Source organism: Equus caballus, chromosome 15 (assembly GCF_041296265.1).
Source record: "Equus caballus isolate H_3958 breed thoroughbred chromosome 15, TB-T2T, whole genome shotgun sequence".
NCBI classification, from domain to species: Eukaryota; Metazoa; Chordata; class Mammalia; order Perissodactyla; family Equidae; genus Equus; species Equus caballus.
Genome location: NC_091698.1, coordinates 23,617,417 through 23,639,721, shown reverse-complemented (window position 1 = coordinate 23,639,721; position 22,305 = coordinate 23,617,417). Strand labels below are relative to the sequence as shown.

General features: G+C 43.6%; 1 protein-coding gene across 4 annotated transcripts in view; it reads right to left on the bottom strand.

Annotated features, from left to right (window-relative positions):
• Nucleotides 1-344: 344 nt before the first annotated feature.
• The window catches only part of CREG2 (cellular repressor of E1A stimulated genes 2), a 51,857-nt gene continuing 29,896 nt past the window's right edge, over nucleotides 345-22,305 (bottom strand). Inside the window, exons 3-5 of one of the 4 annotated variants that reach the window (XM_070236072.1) lie at nucleotides 13,334-13,447; nucleotides 2,546-2,749; nucleotides 345-1,810 (exon numbers count right to left, since the gene is read on the bottom strand). In XM_070236072.1, coding sequence (XP_070092173.1) covers nucleotides 1,726-1,810; nucleotides 2,546-2,749; nucleotides 13,334-13,447 — 403 coding nt within the window. In that variant the 3' untranslated portion in view covers nucleotides 345-1,725. Of the gene's footprint in view, nucleotides 1,811-2,059; nucleotides 2,750-5,081; nucleotides 10,295-13,333; nucleotides 13,448-22,305 lie in introns of those variants that run through there. The other 3 variants (XR_011426277.1, XM_070236073.1, XM_023618538.2) reach the window with 3 other exon arrangements.

Below are 22,305 nucleotides of genomic sequence, written 5' to 3'. Positions count from 1 at the left end.
CCAGGCAAAAGGGGAATGTTTCATTCTTACCGATTTGATTTCAAACAGCAAAGTTTCTGACAGCTGGTGATTTTAGAACAGGGTTTGTCACTAAGAAAGCAGAAGTCACTCAGAAGGCGGTTTGTTAGGACGATTTACAGCTGTAGCATGAACTTTGCAGCTGGCTTTGTCTATTATCCAGCCAGTTTCATGGCAGGGCAGAGTTTTCCTTTCTAAAATTAGTGTCTGGAGAAAGAATTGTTTAAGTCTTTATAAAAAACAATCACCAGCTACTTTGCAGAATGTAATACACTGTACATGAATACAATAAAAATAATTGCTATGTTAAAAAACAAACAAACCCAAAACAGTCATACCGTTTTATTGTTCCCAATACTTTTAGGTGAACTACACAATCCTTTCAAAACTATCTGTAAAAAAGTGGCATTCATATAAGAAAGATCCAGAGCATGGTTTTAAAAGTAATTAAAATATTTTATGATGACTTGGGAAATGTGATACATAATTGTTACCGCCTACAAACATAGGTTCTTTACCGGCCACACAGGACGGGCCAAATAAAAACTGGACGCCAGGCTTATGGCAAGGAAAGCGTTTTTATTTTGGGTGATATCAGCCAGGAGACTAGAGTGAGCCCTCAAATTTATCTCGTTTCGTCTCGTCTCCCCGAAAGAGGGGAGGTGAGGGTTTTAAAGGTTTGTGAGGAATGTGGCTGCTTGTAGATGGGGGGGAAGTCAGTGGCCTTGCCGGTCGGTCGGAGCTTTCCCACCAGCCTGCGTTCAGCCTTGGGACGGTGTTTGCAGGGAAGAGGAGATGATAAGGGAATTTGCAGGTGGGCAACTTTGACTGTTTGTCTCCATAGCAGATAGTAGGTTCTGGAGCCAGGGAGTAAGCAGGGAAAAGACGCTTTGGTTTTAACCCCAGATATGCTGGGTTTAATGTGGGGGAACCGATGTCAGGTCTGGCATCATAGTCATGATAGAACAAATATTTTTATATTCCATGAGCTCAATGCCATGAACATTTCTTTTATGTTAGAAGGGACGTCAGTCAGTGTCCAAGTGGGAAAACAGAAACACTCCAGACATTTCAACGAAAGAGGGGTTTAGTGCAGGCACTTAGCTACAAAGGGGTTGGAAGGGCTGGAAAGGCCAAAGACCCAGGAGGAAGTAGGGGTTGGGGAGGTGGGGGTAGGGAAGATGGCAAAAGCTCCTACTGCCCAGCTGGAGGCCATGAGTCCACAACTGAATTATTGTTTTTGTAAGTATTATTGAATCAAAATCAAAATTCAAATCACCATTTGATACTGAAAATTCGTAAAGAAGCCTGGGCGGACTGTTGGGTGGTGATTCAGCGGGTGGAAGTGGCAGTCTGGGCTCGCATGGGTGCCACCCATTACCAGCAGTGATTCAGGGCAGGTTTTCCCACTTGGCAATTAGAGAGAATGAGGGGCTACCGCCCAGGGTTGCTGTGAGGACTAAGTAAGCTACAGCTTTGAAGGGCTAACACAGGGCTCTTAGTAAATTCCCTACTGATTTACAGTTCTTGCATCTGCTGGAAGCAGCTCCTGCCTGAGCCTGAGGCCACATCAGGAACTCAACTGGGCCGAGAAGGAAGGAACTCTATGTGGATCTGACTGGGTTCTTCTTGAAACCCCCAAAGCATCGAGAGGAGGGCGTGGGGGTTGGAGTCAGACAGTCCTGGGTCTGGTATCCGCTGGGTCCCCTACTTGGTCCTGGGTCCCTGGAGCTCAGTCTGAGAGCTTGCTAAGCTGTGGGTTTTCCATGTGGAAAACTGAAGCATTTTCTTCCTGCAGGGTGGATGTAAAAACTAAATGAGATTTTTAAAAAGTATGCAAAATACCTAGCTCATAGCAGGATTCAGTTATAGTGACTGCTGTAGTTAAATCATTATTTATAAATAATTAAAATATAAATAATTAGTAATTATTCAATAAAATATCACTATCAGAATGTAATAAAGAATTTGTGTGTTTGTCCTGTTGATGCAGGCTCAGCGAGCCGAGGAATCGAAAGAAAGATTTCTTGGACTCTCAAAGTCTGGTAGTAGCACTCTTATTTTATTCAGAAAATAGCATGGGGACAGGACTATGGGCAGTGAAGAGCTGAAGGGTTGAGGGTGGGGCTAAATTTATAAGCATAGGTATGTGAGTTATTTCTTTACAAGACAAATGAAAGATCATGTAAGAAAGTCATTAAAATGATATCAGTGCAGGTGGGGTCTGGTTATCTGGCAGTCATATAACTGGATATGAGTCAGGTCAAATCAGGTCAGGACATCCTATACTTCCTGGAGGATGATATAGATTGGCATGTAGGCCAGAATGCTTTGGGCTTCTCTCCCTGGGGCAGCCTGGAACCTCATCACTGTCATGTGCGGGAAAACATTTATCTGTGTATGTTTTCAAGCGGAGAGCTCGGTGTGCACGTGTGTCCACCATGGCTACTTCACTAAGCGCGGCTGCATGGCCCACGGCTTCTTTCTGGCCTGGATTCTGCATTCTGGACTCAGGGTTCTCTCTCACCTGGATTCCGGGTTCGGAGAAAGATGAAGTTCCCAGGGATAGCCACCGGGTGGCGCAGCGACCCTTTGCCGCGGCTGTAGTGAAACTCGCCAGGTTTGGAAGCTGCAAAGTTTTCTCAGCGGCTCTGGGAGGTCGGCAGTTTTATCTGGAAATGGTTGGGAGGATGAAGACCTCAGGGAGGAGCAGGGAGGTGAGGGAGTAGACCTACAGCAGGAGGAGGAGAGGAGGCAATGTGTGGGTGAAAGGGACACACGGAGCCCTGGGGAGGGGCTCTGGCCCCAAGCCCACAGAGAATCAGTCTGCTCTTGCCACAGCCATTGTCCAGCACTTAACATGAGCCACAAATGGGCCGGTGAAATCAGCCCCCTTAGGTAGCTCAGAGTCTTGCTGAGGACAGTGACACGTGGACAAATGACTAAATACAATGTGAAAATAGTAAGCCGTATAATGCCACTGTTTCCTTATGCTGTGCCAGGCATGGTGTTATAATTATCCTATTTTACACGTGAGGAAACAGATGCAAAGGATTCATTAGTTTCCCAAATTCACAAAACAGAAACAGTAGATTCAAGCTATGCCAGCCTATTTTAAAGGCTATGTTGGTGCTTTGCAAATCATTACTCCCCCAGTAAAAAGATAGAACAAGAGACTCCTGCTCCTTTCAAGCTCATGACTGCAGGTAAACCTCAGCCAGAGTTGACAACAGGATGGCAGGACACCCCCCAGTGGGCTCCAGGCCCCATGTCAGCCTCTGTCCCTCCTCCCTGCCAGCATCTCCTCACCTCTTCTCACCCTCCACTCACTGACCCAGCCTCTGGCTCCCCCCGACCACGGTCCTCTGGACACCTCAGCCGCCATTCCCACAGCCGCAGCCTGGCCTCTGCCATAGCCCTTGGCTCACACAGCTCACTCTGGTCACAGGGACCCGGCCTTCCAGCTGGTGGCTCTATCACCCCACTGCAGCTGTTCTGTGCTTTACGGGGTCCCCTGACGGTCCACTTCCTCTGTGCATCAGCCTCCCCCGCCTTCAATTCCTACCATCCTTCCTTCCCCAGCTTAGTTCCCACGATGCGGCATGTCCGCCACGCTTAAAAGACACCCTAAACTCATCCTTGTCTCATCCTCCTCCACCGCACCTGCTTCTACCTCCGGTAAGCCTAGCCTCGCTCCTGCCCGCATCTGGGCAGCAGTGCCAGAAAATCACCCGGCAGGAGAGTGTCAGGAGAGGAGGAGGAAAGGAGGAACAGAAGATTCTGAGAGGAGGTTAGGGAGTGCTCATCTGAAGGCCTCAGATTCTCCGGGAAGCACGTTTTTTTGGCTGGCAGCGAGGGGAAGAGGGTGTGGGCTCCCAGGGCTGAAGACGAGGAGAATACTGGAAACAGCTGCTTAAGAGAATGGGCGCGCTGGAGGAGAACTGGGCTGGCTTCCCTGGGCGGGATAGATGGCCCACTTGAGGATGTGGACCCCGGATTTAAGGTGGGACCGATCTTTGTGGTTGTAGCTTCTCTCTGCTAATATTTAGCTGTAGAGACAAACACTGAATTTATCCAGGGCTGGGGTTGCCATGTGGTCCCAACAGAAAACAGTGGGCATGTTGAGGATACTGGCTGAAGAGCTGGAGCAGAATCCATAGACTTGACCAGGTCGCCTGGCTTAAATATCTGTTTGTTTACAAAACTAAGCTTCCAGAAAGCAGGGATTTGTTCTCCACTGCAATCCCACCAGGTGGTCAGTCCCCTCTGTTGAAATAAACTTCTAGGCCCAAGATGGAGCCCTTCCTGCCTGGGTGCCGCATCAGCAAACCGAGACGTAATAACTTTTGTGTCCCTGTAAATGCTCTGCTTGACCAGAAAAGCAGCTATCCAGTCAGGGCTCTGGCAGCAGGAAAGAGGGCTGGAAGGAGAGCAGGTGGGGTTGAGGGAGACCTCTGCACGGTTTCTGCGGCCGGTCAGTTCTGGATAAGCTGCTCAGGACATGGGGGCTGAGGTGGAGTGGAGGTAGGGGGACCAGTTCATCTCAGTTCACCCAGGACTCTCCTGAGTTCAGCACTGAAAGTCCCATGTCCTGGGAACCCTGCGTCCAGTGACTATGGGCCGATTGGTCACCCTCCGTGGAGGATGAGAACACCTCTGAGAAGCCGGAGAGTTGATGTGTGGTCTTGGGAAGCTGCGGGACTGATCACTCTTGTGGGCACTGTGTCATTTTTTGCCACACTCCATGTGTGACCCCTTGGGCATGTTTTCTCATCAGTGAAAGGGAGCTTTTTGTAGCCCTGAACTCTAGGAATAACAACTATGCTAAAAATGGCAAATACTTCCAAGAGTGGGAACACTGAAGTGTGGCTCCATCAGCATTGTCATGTCAGCAAATTAAGTGCATTGTACTGAGAGCCTTAAAAAATCCTATCAACAAAAGTCACCTGGCTAATTCTTTTTTTTCTTTCTATTGGAAATTTAACTCCTGATTTATTGAAGCAGCGTCTATTTTCTTAGAAACCTAATAATGTCAAGTTGTCATATTATGCAAAAGGACTATATACAAATATCATAATTTTATTTAATCAAGCATGGAAATCATATCATGAATGAAATAGTCTTTGGTTAAATAAACATATCTAGTTTTGAAAATAGATTTGACACTCCACATGCATTACATAGCACAAACCAAGCTTCATTACAATTCAAATCTTATAATAACCGAGTTACTGTTATAGCAATCAAATAAGCATCAACAAATTATTCTAGGGAAGTTTTATTTTCTGAACAGTATTTGATGGTTAAATTATTAAAAATGAAATACAGACTTTCTGGAAAAATTGCAGAAATACTTTTCAACCAAAAGAACCAACTCTTTTGGTGAATCAATATATGCAAGACATAGTGAAACTAGTAACATCAGAATTACACTAAAAAAAAAAGAATTACACTTTCTATGTCAACGTCATGGACATGTACAATCGCTGTAAATAATAAAATGGGGGTCAGGATATAACTTATTCTCAGAAACAAAAGAAGAATTCTTTCCCAGACTACTTAGAGGAAGATTACTGGAAATATGGTTCTTTGCTATAAAGATCAGTGGAGCATCATTATGTGTAGACTCAGATACCTATACACACGCGTAGCTTACTCAACACGTCTGTGTCGGAAACTTGAAGATATCCTCCCCTTCTAAGTGTCCCACCCAAGATCTATACAGCAGATGTGTTGAATTCTTATTAATTTGTATTCAATATTAAATTGAATACATTTAGAAAACTTCTAAAGAAATCTTCTCTCTCTTCCGCAAATGCATATATTAATGGTTAACAAAAGAGAACTGTTGTTGTCTTTTCTGCTAGGTTTTGGCACATAGTTCAGTTCTTCATTTCATTAGGGACCAACAAGAGAGAGCGCGTAAATGCCTTATTTAAGCTAAGCCTTAAATTTTGTTTATATTAAACTTTTTATTCTGAGATAATTGTAGATGCTGAGATAATTGCAGATAATTGTAGATTCACATGCAATTGTAAGAAACAGTACAATGAGATCCTGGGTGACTTTTACCCAGTTTCCCCCAATGGTAACATCTTGCAAAACTATAGTACAGTATCACAACCTGGATCTTGACATCGATGTTGTCCAGATATGGAACATTTCCATCATCACAAGGGTCCCTCTCTCCTTCTCTATTTTCCTCCTTGGGATCCCTGACTCTGTTCTCCATTTCTAGGATTTTGCATTTCAAAATGTTATATAAATGGTATTATGCAATATGTATCCTTTTGGCATTGGCTTTTCCACTCAGCACAATTCTCTGGAGATTCATCCAAGTTGTGGCTTGTATCAGAAATTATTTTTATTGCTGAGTAGTATTCCATGGCATGGATGTATCACAGTTTGTTTCCCCAGCCACCCATTAAAGGACATCTGACTGTTTACAGTTTTTGAATATTATGAATAAAGCTGCTATGAACATTCATGTACAAGTGTTTGTGTGAACATAAGTTTTAATTTCTCTGGGATAAATGCCCAACAGTGTAATTGCTGAGTGGTATGGCAGTTGCATGTTTAGTTTTATAAGAAACTGCCAAATGGTTTTCCAGAGTGGCTGTTCCATTTTGCATTCCCACCAGCTATATATGACTGATCCAGTTGCTCTGCGTTCTTGCCAACGTTTGGTGTTGTTACTATATTTTAGCAATTTTGGTGGGTGCATAGTGGTATTTCATTGTGGTTTTAATTTGCAGTTCCCTAATGACTAATGATGTCGAGCACCTTTCCATGTGCTTATTTGCCATTTGTATATCCTCTCCAGTGAAACGTTTGTTCATGGTCTTCATTTTCTAATTGGGTTTTTAAAACAACTGTTGAGCTTTGAGAGTTCTCCATCCATTCTAGATACCAGTCCTTTGTCAGATGTGTGGTTTGCAAATATTTTTTCCCAGTATGTAGCCTGTCTTTTCATTCTCTTCACATGATCTTTTGTAGAGCAAAAGTTTAAAATTTTGATAAAGTCTAATTTATCAAACTTTCCTTTTATGGATTGTGCTTTTGGTGTCAAGTCTAAGAACTCTTTGCTTAGCCTTGGGTCCCAGAGATTTTCTATTTTTTTAAAAAAAGTTTTATAGTTTTACATTTTATGTTTAGGGTTATGATCTATTTGGAGTTAATTTTTGTATAAGGTATGAAGTTTAGGTTGAGGTGCTTTTTATTTGCCTATGGCTATCCAATTCCTGCAGCACATTTATTGAAAGGTCTATCTTCCTTCCCCTGAATTGCTTTTGTACCTTTATGAAAGATCAATTGAGCATGTTTGCATGGCTCTATTTCTAGCTTCTCTATGCTATTCCATTGATCTATGAGCCTATGCCTCCATCAATACCACACTGTCTTGATTACCGTAGCTGCATAATAAATCTTTCTATTGGATAGAGTGATTTCTCCTACTTGCTCTTCTTTTACAAGATTGCTTTAGCTGTTCCAAGGCCTCTGCCTCGGAACTTTTAGAATAAGCTTGAATATGTCTACAAAAACCTTGCTGGGATTTTGATAGAAATTGCATTAAACCTATAGATGAATCTGGGGAGAATTAACATCTTTACTATTTTGTGTCTTCCAATTCATGAACATGCTATGTCTCTTCGTTTGTGTAGGTCTTTGATTTCTTTCATTAGAATCTTTTAATTTTAAGCCTTTAGATCCTGTATGTTTTGTTAAATTTATACCTAAGTATTTCTTTGAAGTGATTGTAAATGGTATTGTGTTTTTAATTTTGGTTTCCACTTTGTTCATTATTAATATACAGAAATGTGATTAAATTTTGTGTGCTGATCCTGTATCCTGAGACCTTGCTGAACTCCCTTACTAGTTTTAGGAGCTTTTTTTTCAAAATATATTCTTTGGAATTTTCTATGCAGACAATCACGTCACCTGTAAATAGGGATACATTTCTTTCTTTCTTTCCAATCATATGTATTTTATTTCTTTTTCTTGCCTTATTGCCATGTCGATAACTTCCAGTATAGACTTTAAAATTTTAACCAATGTAAATTTCCAGAGATTTGCTGAAACTTACTGGCCTGAATGGGGCCCATCATTCTCAAAAAGATGCATTTTCAACACTCTTCTAATATCCAACCTGTTTAGTTTTCATTTCCTGTAATTTAGATAAATAACTGATGATGATAACATTCATCGGTGTTTACAAATGGCACCTACACTGCAAAGCCCCTTGAAGCAGCAGAGTGACCTTTAATGAGCTTAGTGGAACCTGATTATAAAAGCAAACCAAGCACAGGAACATTGTCCGGAAGGCAGCACCAGGAGGCAGTGATGCTCACAGAATTTAGGTTTCAGGTTGCCTTCCGGAGTATGCTGTTCTTCCAGTTTTCCCCTCTTACCTCTAAATTGGGGGTACCAATAATTTTAAACTCTGAAAATATGAAATATCCTCAAAGTTACCTTATTCTTATGTATTAGAAATTTCTATTGTTAGAAGCTCTTTTCAGAACTGACTTTTGATAAATAAGGAATTCTATGCATCTTACTATGCTTTTAGTAACAGACACTTAAAAAAATATATTGACAACTCAGACTCCCTTCATGTCTTAATTTTTTAAACAAAAATAACACCATTAATAACGCTTTTATTTATTTTAAAAATGTATGTTTCCTATATATAGTGTTGTGTTTTTATCTTATACAACACACCTAACCCACCAAAGAGAGTTTATAGCCTTTATAAAAAGACAAAAAACTGAGTACTAGATCCTCTACAGACTCAGTATAAGAGGCCTGGGCTATGTGTACACATGGGTCCTTGCAGGCCTTGGTGTGTACACAGGTACAATGTAGTTTCTTGCAAACGTGAGGAGCTCCTGCATAAAAACTGTAGAAAATTTTAAGTCTGTAGTAAGAATCCAATCGCAGAGACTTCTTTTGTTTTGGTAGGAAGCAGTGGCAAATCATCCACAGGCAGGTTAGTTATCACTTTCCTGAAGTTCCTGGTTAAACGACCACCTGTGCATTTCAGTAACTCTTTGTCTTGATCTTAAAGCTAGAAATCTTGCAGGCACCACTCTGCTCATTGTGTGCAGTGAGTTCTGGAGTCAGACGTTGACTTAGCCTCTCTGAGCCTCAGTTTTCCTGCCTGTGAGTAGCAATGATGATATGTGTCTTGGTGGTACGGCTTAAATGAGGTGATCCCGTGAAGGGCCCGGCCCAAGGCTGGGCAGCGAGCGCGACCTCAGTTACTGACTTCTGTCCTTCCTTCTCCTATCCGTTGCCTGTGCTTCCTTCCTGGGCTCACCCTCTCCCCTCTCCTCTCTACACACCACAGAAGTAGGTGCATCTTACTTTGGGCCACTCCTCATGGCTAGGAGAAGGGAGCCCTCTGTCAGAAGCGTTAGCAGTGGGATCTGGGAGCTTGATGCTGAAGCTGTTTCTCCTCTTCAAGGTACTGCCATGGCCTGCTACACAGAACAGGGCTGTGCACAATGCTGGGGGGCCTCATGCTGTTTGTCATGGTACAGTGGGAAAAAAGCTTCAGAAGTGACCAATACACTCCAGCAAATGTGACAATAATGCACGCGCATTCCAGTGGCATGATGAGTAATCCGCAGACAAACGATCCTCTGCCCGCCCCCTAAACACCACATGGGGGCTGTGGGATGCATATTTAGTTCCGTTGTGGTTGCAATGAGCTCAGAACCAAGACACTGCCTTTGGCACAGCAAGCAACAAAAATACTCTCACAATACAAAGCAATCACATTGTACATACAAGCATAATTTTTTTTTGTCTTAAAGAATGGAACAGTAACTGTCTCAACATCTCACTTTGACAATCAACAATGATTCCCAAATAGGTGAGTCTGGACCGAATACAACGTCAACAGAGACTATGTATGTGAAGTACCTGGATGAGCTGGGGATTTGCAAACGACCACTTGAATTTCTGGTCTAGTGCAGGGTTCCCTGGTCACCCTCTTTTGTGCTGCTATAAGGATGACAGGGCTGCCCTCAACCCTTCAACAAAGAGACAGCAGTCAATAGCTGGCTGGCAGCTTCACTTAAAAGGTTTTCATTTTACGCAAGCACCGAGGACTTTCTTCTTAGTCCATCAGGCCTTTCTTGGAACTGCTTTGAAATATTCCTCCCTTGAAATGTCAGATACTCCTCCATACCATTTCTGAAGCCAGATATGTTCTATCCTCATCTTCATAAAGAACCATTCATACTGCCGAGGCCACTTCCTCATAACCGGGTGTCTGCAGAAACAAAGGAGGGGTCACTATAGAGCTGTTCTTATCAGAGGGTGCGGCCTCCCCGGGCACAGGTCAGGCTCCACGTAGCCTTTGCCAGGTCGTACTACCCTCCAGACTCCAGGCCTCATTTGGACTGAGATGTGCTCAAACCAGCCAGAGGCCAAAGCCAGGGAGCCAGGGGTGGGGTCTGGGGCAGCCTTAGGAAGGCAGGAAACTGCGGTCCCCACAGTGCGGGGAACAGCTCCAGTCTTGAGTCAGGCTCCTCAGTTCCACTGCTGATGGTCTGTGATGCCTCCTGGGCCATTTGCCCTCTCAAGCCGGGTCTCCTTAATGTCATGGGGGATGACAGTGGTGGTGCTCAGATGCCAGGGCTGCATGGGGAGCACCCGCACAGAGCAAGTGCTCAGTGAGCGCCGGTTATCGTTACCGGGAAACATAAAGAAAGGCTTTATGCATCTCTGTATGAAATGTTGAAAGAAACGTGGGCCCGTGAGACAAATGTGTTCTTGGGAAGATTTCCATTCCTGCAGCAGGCTTCGAACTGTTGGGCCAAGTCGAGAGCCAGCCGGAGTGGACAGGGAAGGTCCCTCACCGTCCCCCTTCTGCTGTTTGCTGATTGGCCTTCTCCCCCAGGCATAGCCCTAAATATGTGCCTTACCCTTGATGCTGGCGGCTGTGGATCACCTTTTTAAAACTTCATAAAAATAAAAATTTTATTTATATCTAAAAATGCTATAAACAAAATTCAAAAAATCAAGTGCAAACTGGGAAAAATATTTGCAACAATGCAAATGCAATAATAGGTTAATGACCTTTTTTAAAAAAAGAATTTATTGGGGCTGGCCCAGTGGTGCGGTGGTTAAGTACGCACGTTCCGCTTCTCAGTGGCCCAGGGTTTGCAGGTTCGGATCCCGGGTGTGGACATGGCACTGCTTGGCAAGCCATGCTGTGGTAGGCGTCCCACATATAAAGTAGAGGAAGATGGACACAGATGTTAGCTCAGGGCCAGTCTTCCTCAGCAAAAAGAGGAGGACTGGCAATAGTTAGCTAAGGGTTAATCTTACTCAAAAAAAAAAAAAAGAATTTATTTAAAAATAATCATAAATACAGAGAAGCTGAAAGTACAGTATAAAGGACTATTTTTTCCTAAACCATTTGAAAGTGAGTTGCTGATCCAATGCCCCCACACTCCAAATGCTCCTGCAAGCCAAGATAATAAAGTAATTGTTGTTGTTTTAAGCAAACCAGTTTTGTACTAAAATGGGCACAGATTTTGGCACCTGTAAGGGGGGGTGCAGGTGTAACAAATCCTAATCCACAGGACACGGGCTTCAGGTCCAGGGGGGAGTGGAAGCTGGAAGGACCTTGAGGAGACTGACAGCGAGGGTTTGAAAGAAGGTAAAGATCAGGTTACTGGAAGGTTATTATCAGGGTGGTAAAGGGACCCTCGTTGCAGCGAGGTGGAAAGTTTGACAACACTGTTGCCATCAGTGATGTGGAAAATGGGAAACGAATTTAATGAACCCAGTGGTCTGCCTAAGAGTTGGGCCTCTTCTCACTGCCTATCCTATGAGAGGAGCAGCTGGAACTAAAGAATGATGGCTGAGTTTGCGCACACACGTGCGCACACACATACACACACACTCAATGTTTACTTATCTATGTATGGAAAACCGTGAGTCCATGCTGATCCACCCCATCCCGATCCAACCCCCAACGCATTCTAGCCTCTCCCTTTGTAACCCATGCAGTGGGAAACCAGCCTTCCCCTTTCCTTCCTGGTTCCGGTTTTGATAATTCCTCCCTCCCTTGTAAAATCTTCCCATCTCCGTGGGGTTGTGATGGCCCCACCAACTCACCACCTGCTTTTGTCTTACTCTTCCACTAACTTTTGTTGTTGGTGCTGTCAAGTGGATTCCGACTCCTAGCGCCCCTGTGGACAGCAGAGCAGGACCCTGCCTGGTCTTCTGGCGCCATCTGCTCCCCTTCTGGAGCTCTATCAGACACTCCACTGCCATTCACAGGGTTTTCATGGACAATTTTTTCAGAAGTGGATGGCCAGGTCCCTCTTCCTGGTCTGTCTCAGTCTGGAGGCTCTGCTGAAACCTGTCCACCATGGGTGACCCTGCTGGTGTTTGAAATACCAGTGGCAGGGCTTTCAGCATCATAGCAACACGCAGCTGCCACGGTATGACAACTGACAGATGGGTGGTGTGGTTCCCTGACTGGGACTGAACCCAGGCTGCCGTGGTGAGAGCGCCGAATCGTAAACACTAGACCCCCAGGGCTGGCTCCACTAATCTAGACAAGTGTCAACCTACTTGCTTTCCTGTGAGGATACCCACCACTCCTTGCCCCAGCTCTGACCTTCCCCTCCAGGCTGCCCCCTGAATGGACACCCTCCTCATCCACGGAGACAGACGCTAACACCCCTGAAAGACCACCCCTCCATGCACACCCCCCTCACCTGTGCCAGCTCCGACCCCCACAGTGCGCCATCCTCTCACTCCTTCTGACCTCTACAGCAGTGATTTTTAAACTTTAGCATGCATGCTAAGTTCCTGGGACATGCTGTTAAGATTTAAACCGTCTTATCTTCAGAGAATTCGATTCAGTAAGCAGGTCACGGGTGTGCCCAGACAGCCGTGTCTGCGCATGCATCCTAAGTGGTTCAGATGCAGGGGTGAGAGGACCCCACTGAGTCTGCCCTTTCACTCCTGGCTCTGTGCTCTGCTTAGAGTGGACACTGGAAAGTATTTGTTGTGTATTCCGTTTCAAGGCAGGGCACTGTCAAAGGTTGGAAGCATGCAAGGAGTAGTGCCTGGAGCCCCTCAACGTGGGGTGCTCTCCAAGACGGTGTCAGCCACTTGCCTAGCCTCTGCTGCCACCTCGAGCAGCCAAGACAGCTAGTAGGAGGTTGGCAGTGCTGCCACCCAGACCCTTACTGTCATCACCTCAGAGGCATCAAAATGACACAGCCCTGACCTCTGCCTTTCATTACTGTATATTTCTGGGCAAACCAACTCGAAAACACATACAAACCTTGAAAACATGGCTTGCTTGGCAAATTCTACTTCTTCTGGAGACACTGCAATCATCTGGCCAGTGAGCGTTAACCGGGCACATCGGGGATCTTCTGGGTCAACGATATTTTTTCTGCATTCAAAGAACATTTTTCATATATTAAATGACTACGGAACATCAGCCTGAAATAGGAAGGATTTTATTAAAAATTAAAAATAGCAGTCACATTGCTGGTTATATCATTCAGATTTTTACACTGTCTGTAATTACGTTAAAATCCTCTGACATGGGCAGTGTGAGAGGTGTGTCTGGGTAAGTTTGATGTCAGTCTGCATCCTCGGGGCAGTGGATAGCATCTGAAGCACCTCAGTCAAGACTGCAAATGCCGGGGCTAGCTAGCAAGATCCCAGTCAGGAGCCGCTGTCCACAATCATGTTGCTGCTCTGCACACCTCCAGGGGGCACCACTCGCTTCAAGACAATAGGAATGGTGCTCCTGGAGTAATGCAATGCATCTGCCTGGATCCAGTGGTGACCGAGATAAAGGCTTTCAGATATCACCATCAGAATATGGAGGTTCCTTACTTAACATAAAGAATGTTAGAAATAAGAACAGTAATGTGACTGTATCTGTGACTGCTTGCTGATAAGCGCTTCCATGGTCGCAGAATTCTTCTAAGACTTGCTTTCATTGTAAGAGTTGCCTGGCAGTGGGGGTGTGGGAAAGGGAGCTTTAAGGTCTCCCCTAACTCTAATCATGTGAGGCTACCTGTTTCTGGAAGAAGCATAAACAGGAGAATCTGATTCTTCAGATGTTCAGATGGTGGCTTCATCTAAAGTGCCAAGAGAAAACACTCCTTGGTCACAGCTGGTGCATTTTGCAAGCTCTCTCCGTAAGTGTTTGGGAAGGTGGTTCAAAGACGGGGGCAACACAATGATAATGCTAGTCACTTGCATTCATATAGTGCCATTCGCTGCTATAATCGGATTTGTTAACTTTTATCCAAAGCGCCTTTGGACAGTACCTCATTTTGTTTGATCTTCATGACAACCCTAGGAGGTAGGTGTTATTATTAACCTCATTTTAGAGATAAGGGAAACGAGACCCACATGGGTTAACTGACTTGCCCAGGGCCATGGAGATCGCAGGGAAGCAGCCAGGCCTGTCAGACCCAGGGCCTCTGGTCTCAAGCAGGAAGGCAAGCTGCCTTTCAACCTGTCACGTGTATCCGGGCACATCCCAGACTTACCCTCTCCTTCAGCTCCCAGATCCTATGGGTCCTCAAGGTTTATGGACTCTCTGTCTTATTATCTAATTGTGGACTTTTTAATATCATACCCAGAACATTTTCTCAAAACCTTGCCTTGGGGGTAAAAAAAAAAAAAATGCTAGCACATGGGCAAAAAAGACTACATGTAAAGATATTTGTTACAGCATTGTTTGTGATGGCAAAGATTGGAAGTAACCAAATGCTTAGCAGTGGGGGAACACAAACAAGTTAAGTTTTATCAATACTAAGAAATACAACCTTTAAAAAGAATGAGATATAGTTAAAGGTGTCCGTGATAAAGATATAAGTAAAAATAACCCAATTAAACAATGGAGCAAAGACTTTAACAGACACCTCACCAACGAAGATATACAGGTGGCAAACAAGCGTATGAAAAGATGCTCCACACCAAAGGTCATGATGGAAAGGCAAATGAAAACAATGAGACTCCACAATACACCTATTAGCATGGAAAAAATCCAGAACACTGACAACACCAAATGCTGGCAAGGATGTGGAGCAACAGGAACTCTCATTCATTGTTCATGGGAATGCAAAACGGTTCAGCCACGTTGAAAAGCAGTCTAGCTGTTTCTTACAAACTAAACACACTCTTACTATATGATCCAGCAATCGTGCTCCTTGGTACTTACCCAAAGGAGTTGAAAACTATGTCCACACAAAAACGTGCACACGGATGTTTATATCAGCTTTATTCATAATTGCCAAAACTGGAAGCAACCAAGGTGTCCTTCAGTAGGTGAATGGATAAATACACTGTCGTACATCTAGACAATGGAATATTGTTCAGTGCTAAAAAGGAATGAGCTATCAAGCTATGAAAAGACAGGGAGGAAACTTAAATGCATATTACTAAGTGAAAGAAGCCAATCTGAAAAGGCTACATAATGTAAGATTCCAAATATATGTCATTCTGGAAAAGGCAAGACTATGGAGACAATAAAAAGATCAGTGGTTGCCAGGAGTGTGCGTGCGTGTGTGGGTGCTGTTGGGAGAGAAGACTGGGCAGAGCAGAGAGATTTAGGGCAGTGAAAACACTGTGCGATACTATAATGATGGATACATGTCATCAAACATTTGTCCAAACCCATTAAATGTACGACACCATGAGGGAACCCTTAGGTAAACTGTGGACTTTGGGTGATTATGATGAGTCACTGTAGGTTTATCCTTGGTAAAAAAAGGTACCATGCTGGTGAGCAATGTTCATAATGGGGGAGGCTATGCATGTGGGGGCTTAGGTGGTATATGGGAAATCTCTGTACCTTCCTCTCCATTTTATTGTAAACCTTAAACTGCTGAAAAAAATAAAGTGTTAAAAAAAAGACATCAGTAAAAATAGTTAGCTGAAAAACAGTATGTGCAGTATGATCCCATTAAAAACAACCCTAAAGGCCAGCCCCACGGCCTAGCGGTTAAGTTTGGTGCACTCTGCTTTAGTGGCTTGGGTTCGGTTCCTGGATGCAGACCTACGTCACTTGTCAGCCACACTGTGGCAGCACCTCACATACAAAATAGAGGAAGACTGGCACAGATGTTAGCTCAGGGTGAAACTTCCTCAGTAAAAAACACACAAAAAACCCTAAAACTTCAGATATGTTTATACATGCTTAGAAAAAGTTCTGGAAGGATATATCCCAAGGCTATAACTCTGGTTCTATCAGGAGAAAGGGATTTATGGGGATTTAGGTGTGGGGTGAGGAGTCCCTTTTTATTTTATATGCTTCTATAGTCTTGGAATAATACAATGATTTTTGTACTAATTTCATTATTCAAAGAAAAAGAAAGCATAAACTAGCCCATGGTGCCCCCGAGAAGGTGCCTCCTTGGTGGCAGAGATGAGTGAAAGGGGACCTTTCTGAAATTTTGTTTTGGGGTCTCAGAATTTAATCTTATGGAAAAGACTGTTCACATGGTCTAAAGAGTTGTCAATCCTGACACAGATCAACAGGACTGTCATATGGAAAACCTCCTTTACCATCATGTGGGAATTTCCTTAGTCCTGTGCTGCATCACTTCTTTCCTGGGGCCTGTATCTTTCTCTTTCTTCCTCATTTTGGTAAGGTAGTTCTGCCAAAAACATACACGTTTCCTGAGGAGAGGTAGATGGCAAATAAAATTCCTTGAGGTTTTATGTCTGAGGATATGACCGGTTTACCCTCATTCTTGTGTGAGAGTTTGGCTGGGTATTGAATGCTATGTTTGAAATGATTTCCACAAACACTGTTGAAGGCATTGCTTGATGCCAGTGCTGCCCTTGAACAGTCGAAATGCGCTGCAATTCTCTTCTTTGCTCTTTTGTATGGGAACTTCCCTTTGCCCCTCTGAAAACTTTCATAAACTAATCTTTACCTACGATTTCCTGAAATTTCATGATAATGCGCTTTGATACAGGCTTTAAAAAAAATCCAGGGGCTGACCCCGTGGCCGAGTGGTTAAGTTCACGCGCTCCACTGCAGGCGGCCCAGTGTTTCGTTGGTTCGAATCCTGGGCGCGGACATGGCACTGCTCATCAAACCACGTGGAGGCAGCATCCCACATGCCACAACTAGAAGGATCCACAATGAAGAATACACAACTATGTACCGGGGGGCTTTGGGGAGAAAAAGGAAAAAAAATAAAATCTTTAAAAAAAAAAATCCATTGTTTTGGGTTTTGGGTTGTCTTCAACCTGGAGACTCATGTCTTTTGGTTCTGGGGAATTTTTCTTCAATTATATCTTTGATCATTTTTTCCTTTCATTTTCTCAATTCACTTTTTCTGGAATTATGTTACTTGACTGTTGGACCTTTTGGATCAGCCCTTTAATTTTCTTATTGTTTCTCTCACATGTTTCATCTGTGTTTTTTTAATCCTACTTTTTGGGAAATTACTTCAAATCTACCTTCTAATGCTTTGAGTTTTTTATTTCTGCCATCATATTTTTAATTTTTAAGAGCTCTTTTTCCGTCGTGAGTGTTTTTATTTTAAAGCCTATCCTTCTGCAATATACTGTCTTCTGTCCTGAAAAATTCCTTCCTTTTCTCTGTCTTGTTTTAGGTCTCCCTGAGTTACTTTTATCTGTTTGTTTTGCATGGGAGAGACTTTCTTGAAGGATTGGTTCTCCTTGGCTATCATAGTTAAAATGTGGCACCCCAAAGCTGACTGGGAATTCTGATGGCATAGGTATGGCTTTTGACCCGTGGACTTCACCGTAGGGTGGTCAGGTTTGGTGGTTTTGTTTAGGGACCCTTAACTATTGGTATCTGTATGTTTTTTCCTCCTGGGCTGTTCAGTATCTCTGGGGAAATTCAGACAAAGCCTGTTAAAGATGACCTCAGTCCAAAATTCACAGGAAGGAGCAAGAGCCAGTAGAAAGAGCAAATATCAGAAATAGATGCCCAAGACATATATCTAATTGATTATAAGATAAAAATATCTAAAATGAATAAGGTCTCTCAGTCTTTAACGAGAGTGTAGCTCTTCGGGGGTCTGTTTTATATGGGGATCTTACTTCTAACTCTTCACCTCACTCAGCCCAAGATACTGTTTCTTTTTCCTCCTTGTACGAAGATCCAAGCCTCTAATTGTCCCAGACTGAGAAATCCCACTAGAGAAGGCCTGGTTCTGGTTTTTCGCTTCATCTTCATTCCTGACCCCTGGGGATTTCCTTTTGTGTCCTATGAGCATGCATTGAAAAGAACGGTTATCTTCCTATTGTTTTTTAGATTGATGAAGTCCATTTTAAACTTTAAACAATGAGTTTTTTTCTGTTTTTAGATTATAAACATAGTCAATTTCCATGTAGAAGATTTGGAGACTATAAAAATACACATTAGCAAAGAAAAATGAGTGTTTTTTAATAAACTTGGAATTATAGCATATTTAGAACTTTTATCTTATTTTTTCCACTTAATAATACAATTGTGAATATTTTATATTGAGAAGTATACGTTTTGAAATCTATTTATGGACAAAATTCTCAGCTGCAGCTCCACTCAAACATTTTTCTACCCTTCCTGAGCACTCAGTATATGGAAGCGGCCTGAAAGCTGGGCTCTGATGTTGAGTCGTTTTACTTTGTATTTTTGAGAGCTGTGCTGAGTGGCTGAGCAACGGGAAGAGCAAGTGTCCAGTCCCAGTGCCACTGTTACCAAGTGACCTGAGACTCGAATGCCGGAGCCTCAGTTTCCTCACCTGTAAACTGAGGGTGTTAATCTCCTGCCTGCCTTCTTCAAAGTTCTCATGTATGGAAAAGCGCTCTGAACCTCATAAAGAAGTCATGAATGGTGTTATTTTATGTGTAAAGCTTCTGTTCTAACCTGCAGGCCTTCGTGAAATTACAGTACGTTAACGTGAGCAGGTTAGAGACAGAGAAGCGCTTTTCTTGAAGTAGACTGAATGTTTCTCTCCTCTTTCAGTCTCTTGCCTTGAAGGGTTTTTCTGGCAGGGCATTTCATTATCTGAGGCTAGGGGAGAAAGCTTTATGATGGATTGTTTGCCAGCAGCAGAGGAGAGAAGGCTCTTGCATTTCTCTTTTGCTAGAGGCCAGTTCTAGTCAGGAATAAGTTCTGATCGGCTCTGCATAATCCATATAGTTGAGCATTCTGATATATGGATACTGGTAGGTGCGGAAGGACGTGAAAGGCACGTAGTGTGGGAGTTAAGATTATGGGCTCTGAGTCAGCCTCCTGGATTTGAATCCTGGCTGTGACTCGACCTCTCTGAGCCTCAGTTTCCTCACCGTAAAAAACAGACACAAATAGGTCCTGCCTCATTGGTTGGTGCTGGTGGGGGGTGTGGGGCAGACTTCTTGCCCCTGCTGATGAGGGGGGCTCCACTAGCCTAACACTCTTGACTCTTTCCACTACGAAGGCTTAAATTAATCGCTGAATTAGGAAGAAGACACTGGACGCGTGTAGCTTAGTCCCATCTCCCAGCAGGGAGTACAGTCTATTCTAGTCTTCCCCCCAGGAATTAAAAAGAGGCCTGGCACAGCTCAGGGAGGCCTAGGGTGCACTGCTGCCCGGGACCAGTGTGCAGGCCTGTCTAATTCTGGAGTTTCCTTGTCTACACTCTCCATGTTGGCTTTATCAACGTTAAAGGTGATATTTGCCATTTCCTCTGCTTTACTCTTTTCTTTTATTTCTCAGATGGTATATCAGGCAGACTATGGCCTGATGGCCAAATGGGGCCTGCCACCTGCTTTTCTTTGGCCTGAGATGCCAGAATGGAGTTTACACTTTTAAATGGTTGAGAAAAATCAAAAGAATTATGACAAGTGAAAACTATATGAAGTTCAAATTTCAGTGTGCATAAATAAACTTTTATTGGAACACAGCCACATTCATTTATTAGCATATTGTCTATAGAGCTACAAAGGCAGAGTTGAGTAGTTGTGACAGAAACTGTATGGCCTACAGCACCTAAAAAATTGACAATCTGTCCTTTACAGAAAAAATTTGCCAGCCCCTGGTTTAGATCGTGGAACTGGAAGAAGGATGCTGTTCACTGGGCCCTCTTGAGCTCTACATGAGGATTACATGCACGAATTCACATAAAGTGATGAGAGCAGTGCCTGGCACATAGCAAGCGCTCATATAGTGATGCTGTTGCTGCTGCTGCTGAATTGTTATGGGGGCCTGGAAGGGTGGAGTGGCTGGAGAGTTCTGGGATTTTACAGTCTCAACTGGTGGTGGTATCCATCATGAAACATCAAAAAGATCGTTATGGACTGAATTGTGCACCCCTCAAATTCAAATGCTGAAGCGCTAACTGCCATTGTGACTGTATTGGGAGACAGAGTCCTTAGAGAAGTAATTAAGGTTAATTAACTAAGGTCAACGAGGTCATAAGGGTGGTGTCCTAACCCAGTAGGACTGGTGTCTGTATAAGAAGAGAGGGACAGCAGGGAAGTATGCACAGCAGAGAGGCCGTGTGAGACACAGCAAGGCGGAGGCCATCTGCAGACCAAGGAGAGAGGCCTCAAGAGAAACCAACCCTGCTGACCCTTAGTCCTGGACTTCTGGCCTCCAGAATGTTGAGAAAATAAATTTCTGTTGTTTCATCCCCCTGGTCTGCCGCCTTTTGTTACGGCAGCCGAGCTATCACAAAGACAGGCAGGACTGAATGGTGATTCTGAAAAGGTGAGCATCAAAAGCCTCCCCCGCCTCTCTGGCTAAGTTTGCTGCAGAGGTCGGTGCTATGGTGGTGGAAGGGATTAAGTTAGCAGGGTAGTGGGTATTACATAATGTAGTGGGGAGTTAATTTATAAAATCTTGAAAGTGTTTTTTTTCAGGCTTAAAATGGAGACTATGTTTATGGCAGATCCTCTTCCTGTATTGGGAGCTGTAGCATCTAAGGAGCCCAGAAATTGTGGGAAAGACGCACTCTATCTGGTTTCCAGACGCACTGCATATTTTTACCATTCTAATAATATGATGTCCACCAGCATTATGGTAAGAGCTGGCCCCATTGTAAGCAGACTTTGACAGTTTCTGGGTGGGCTGTGCAAGTCATTTCAAATCTGCCTAGCTAGCTATCTATTCATTTGTTTAGTTTCATAATTTGATTTTTGCTTGAGAAAATGTATAACTTTTTTCCTTTTTGAAATCAGCTATGATTATTTAACATTTATATATCTTCCCATATTTTAAGGCATCTGACTTATTTAATCCTTGTAGCATCCCTGTGATGTGCGTCACACACCATTATCCCCTGGTGCACAGTGAAGGCATAACTCAGCAGACCTGGGTTGCTCAAACCCTGCACATTCCAAAGAAACGCCTATTTTCAGGAGGGCTGGCCCTTGACTGGCTCCAGGAAGATAACCTCTGAACCCTTGAAATACCCTGCTTCCTAAGAGTGTTTTTGTATGCCTGAGGCCCTGGGCCACACTGAATCAACTTGACCTCTTGGGGCCCAGGGGCTGAGTGGCTAAGATCAGTCATGTGGACACTGGAGTGCCCATGTGACTGAATCACAGTAAAAACTCTGGAAACCAAGGCTCAGGTGAGCTTCTTTGGTTGGCAATACTTTGCATGTGTTGTCACACAATGTTGCAGGGAGAATTAAGTGTGTCCTCATTCAGTTGCACTGGGAGGGGACATCCGGAAGCTTCTGCCTGGTTTCTCTTGGACTTTGCCCCATGCACCTTTTCCCTTTGATAATCTTGATCTGTATCCTGTCACTGTAATAAGCCATGAGCTCCTGAGTCCTGTGAGTCCTTCCAGCGAATCACTGAGCCTGAGGGTGGTCTTGGGCTGGCCAAGCAAATTCTGGCAGATCCTCTTTTCACAGATGGTATATATCATAAAATGGCTGCTTGGAGGCATGATTCATTAAAACTCATTCTCATCCATTATTACATTAAAATCTTGAGAAAGGTACATTTGTTAAGCAAAACATGTTTTGCTTAGACCTAAGGAACTTGTTTTCACCTGCCCAGAAGTTTTTCCTTATTACACATCCTGTTGAGTCGTAACAAGAGAAATAGTGGACATGCCCACATATTCAGGTAAATCGTTTCATGTGAGAACATTGTGTACCATTTGAAAGTGTTATAATAGGTTGTTTTTTTTTTGACACTGCAAAAGTGTAGTTGCTGAATTGTGAATTTTTCTTATGGGTTCAGATGAAAGACTCATGGGGTGCAATCTACATAATAATTATAAAAACTAAGTCTATATTGAATTTTGTAAAATAATCTGAAGGGGATAGG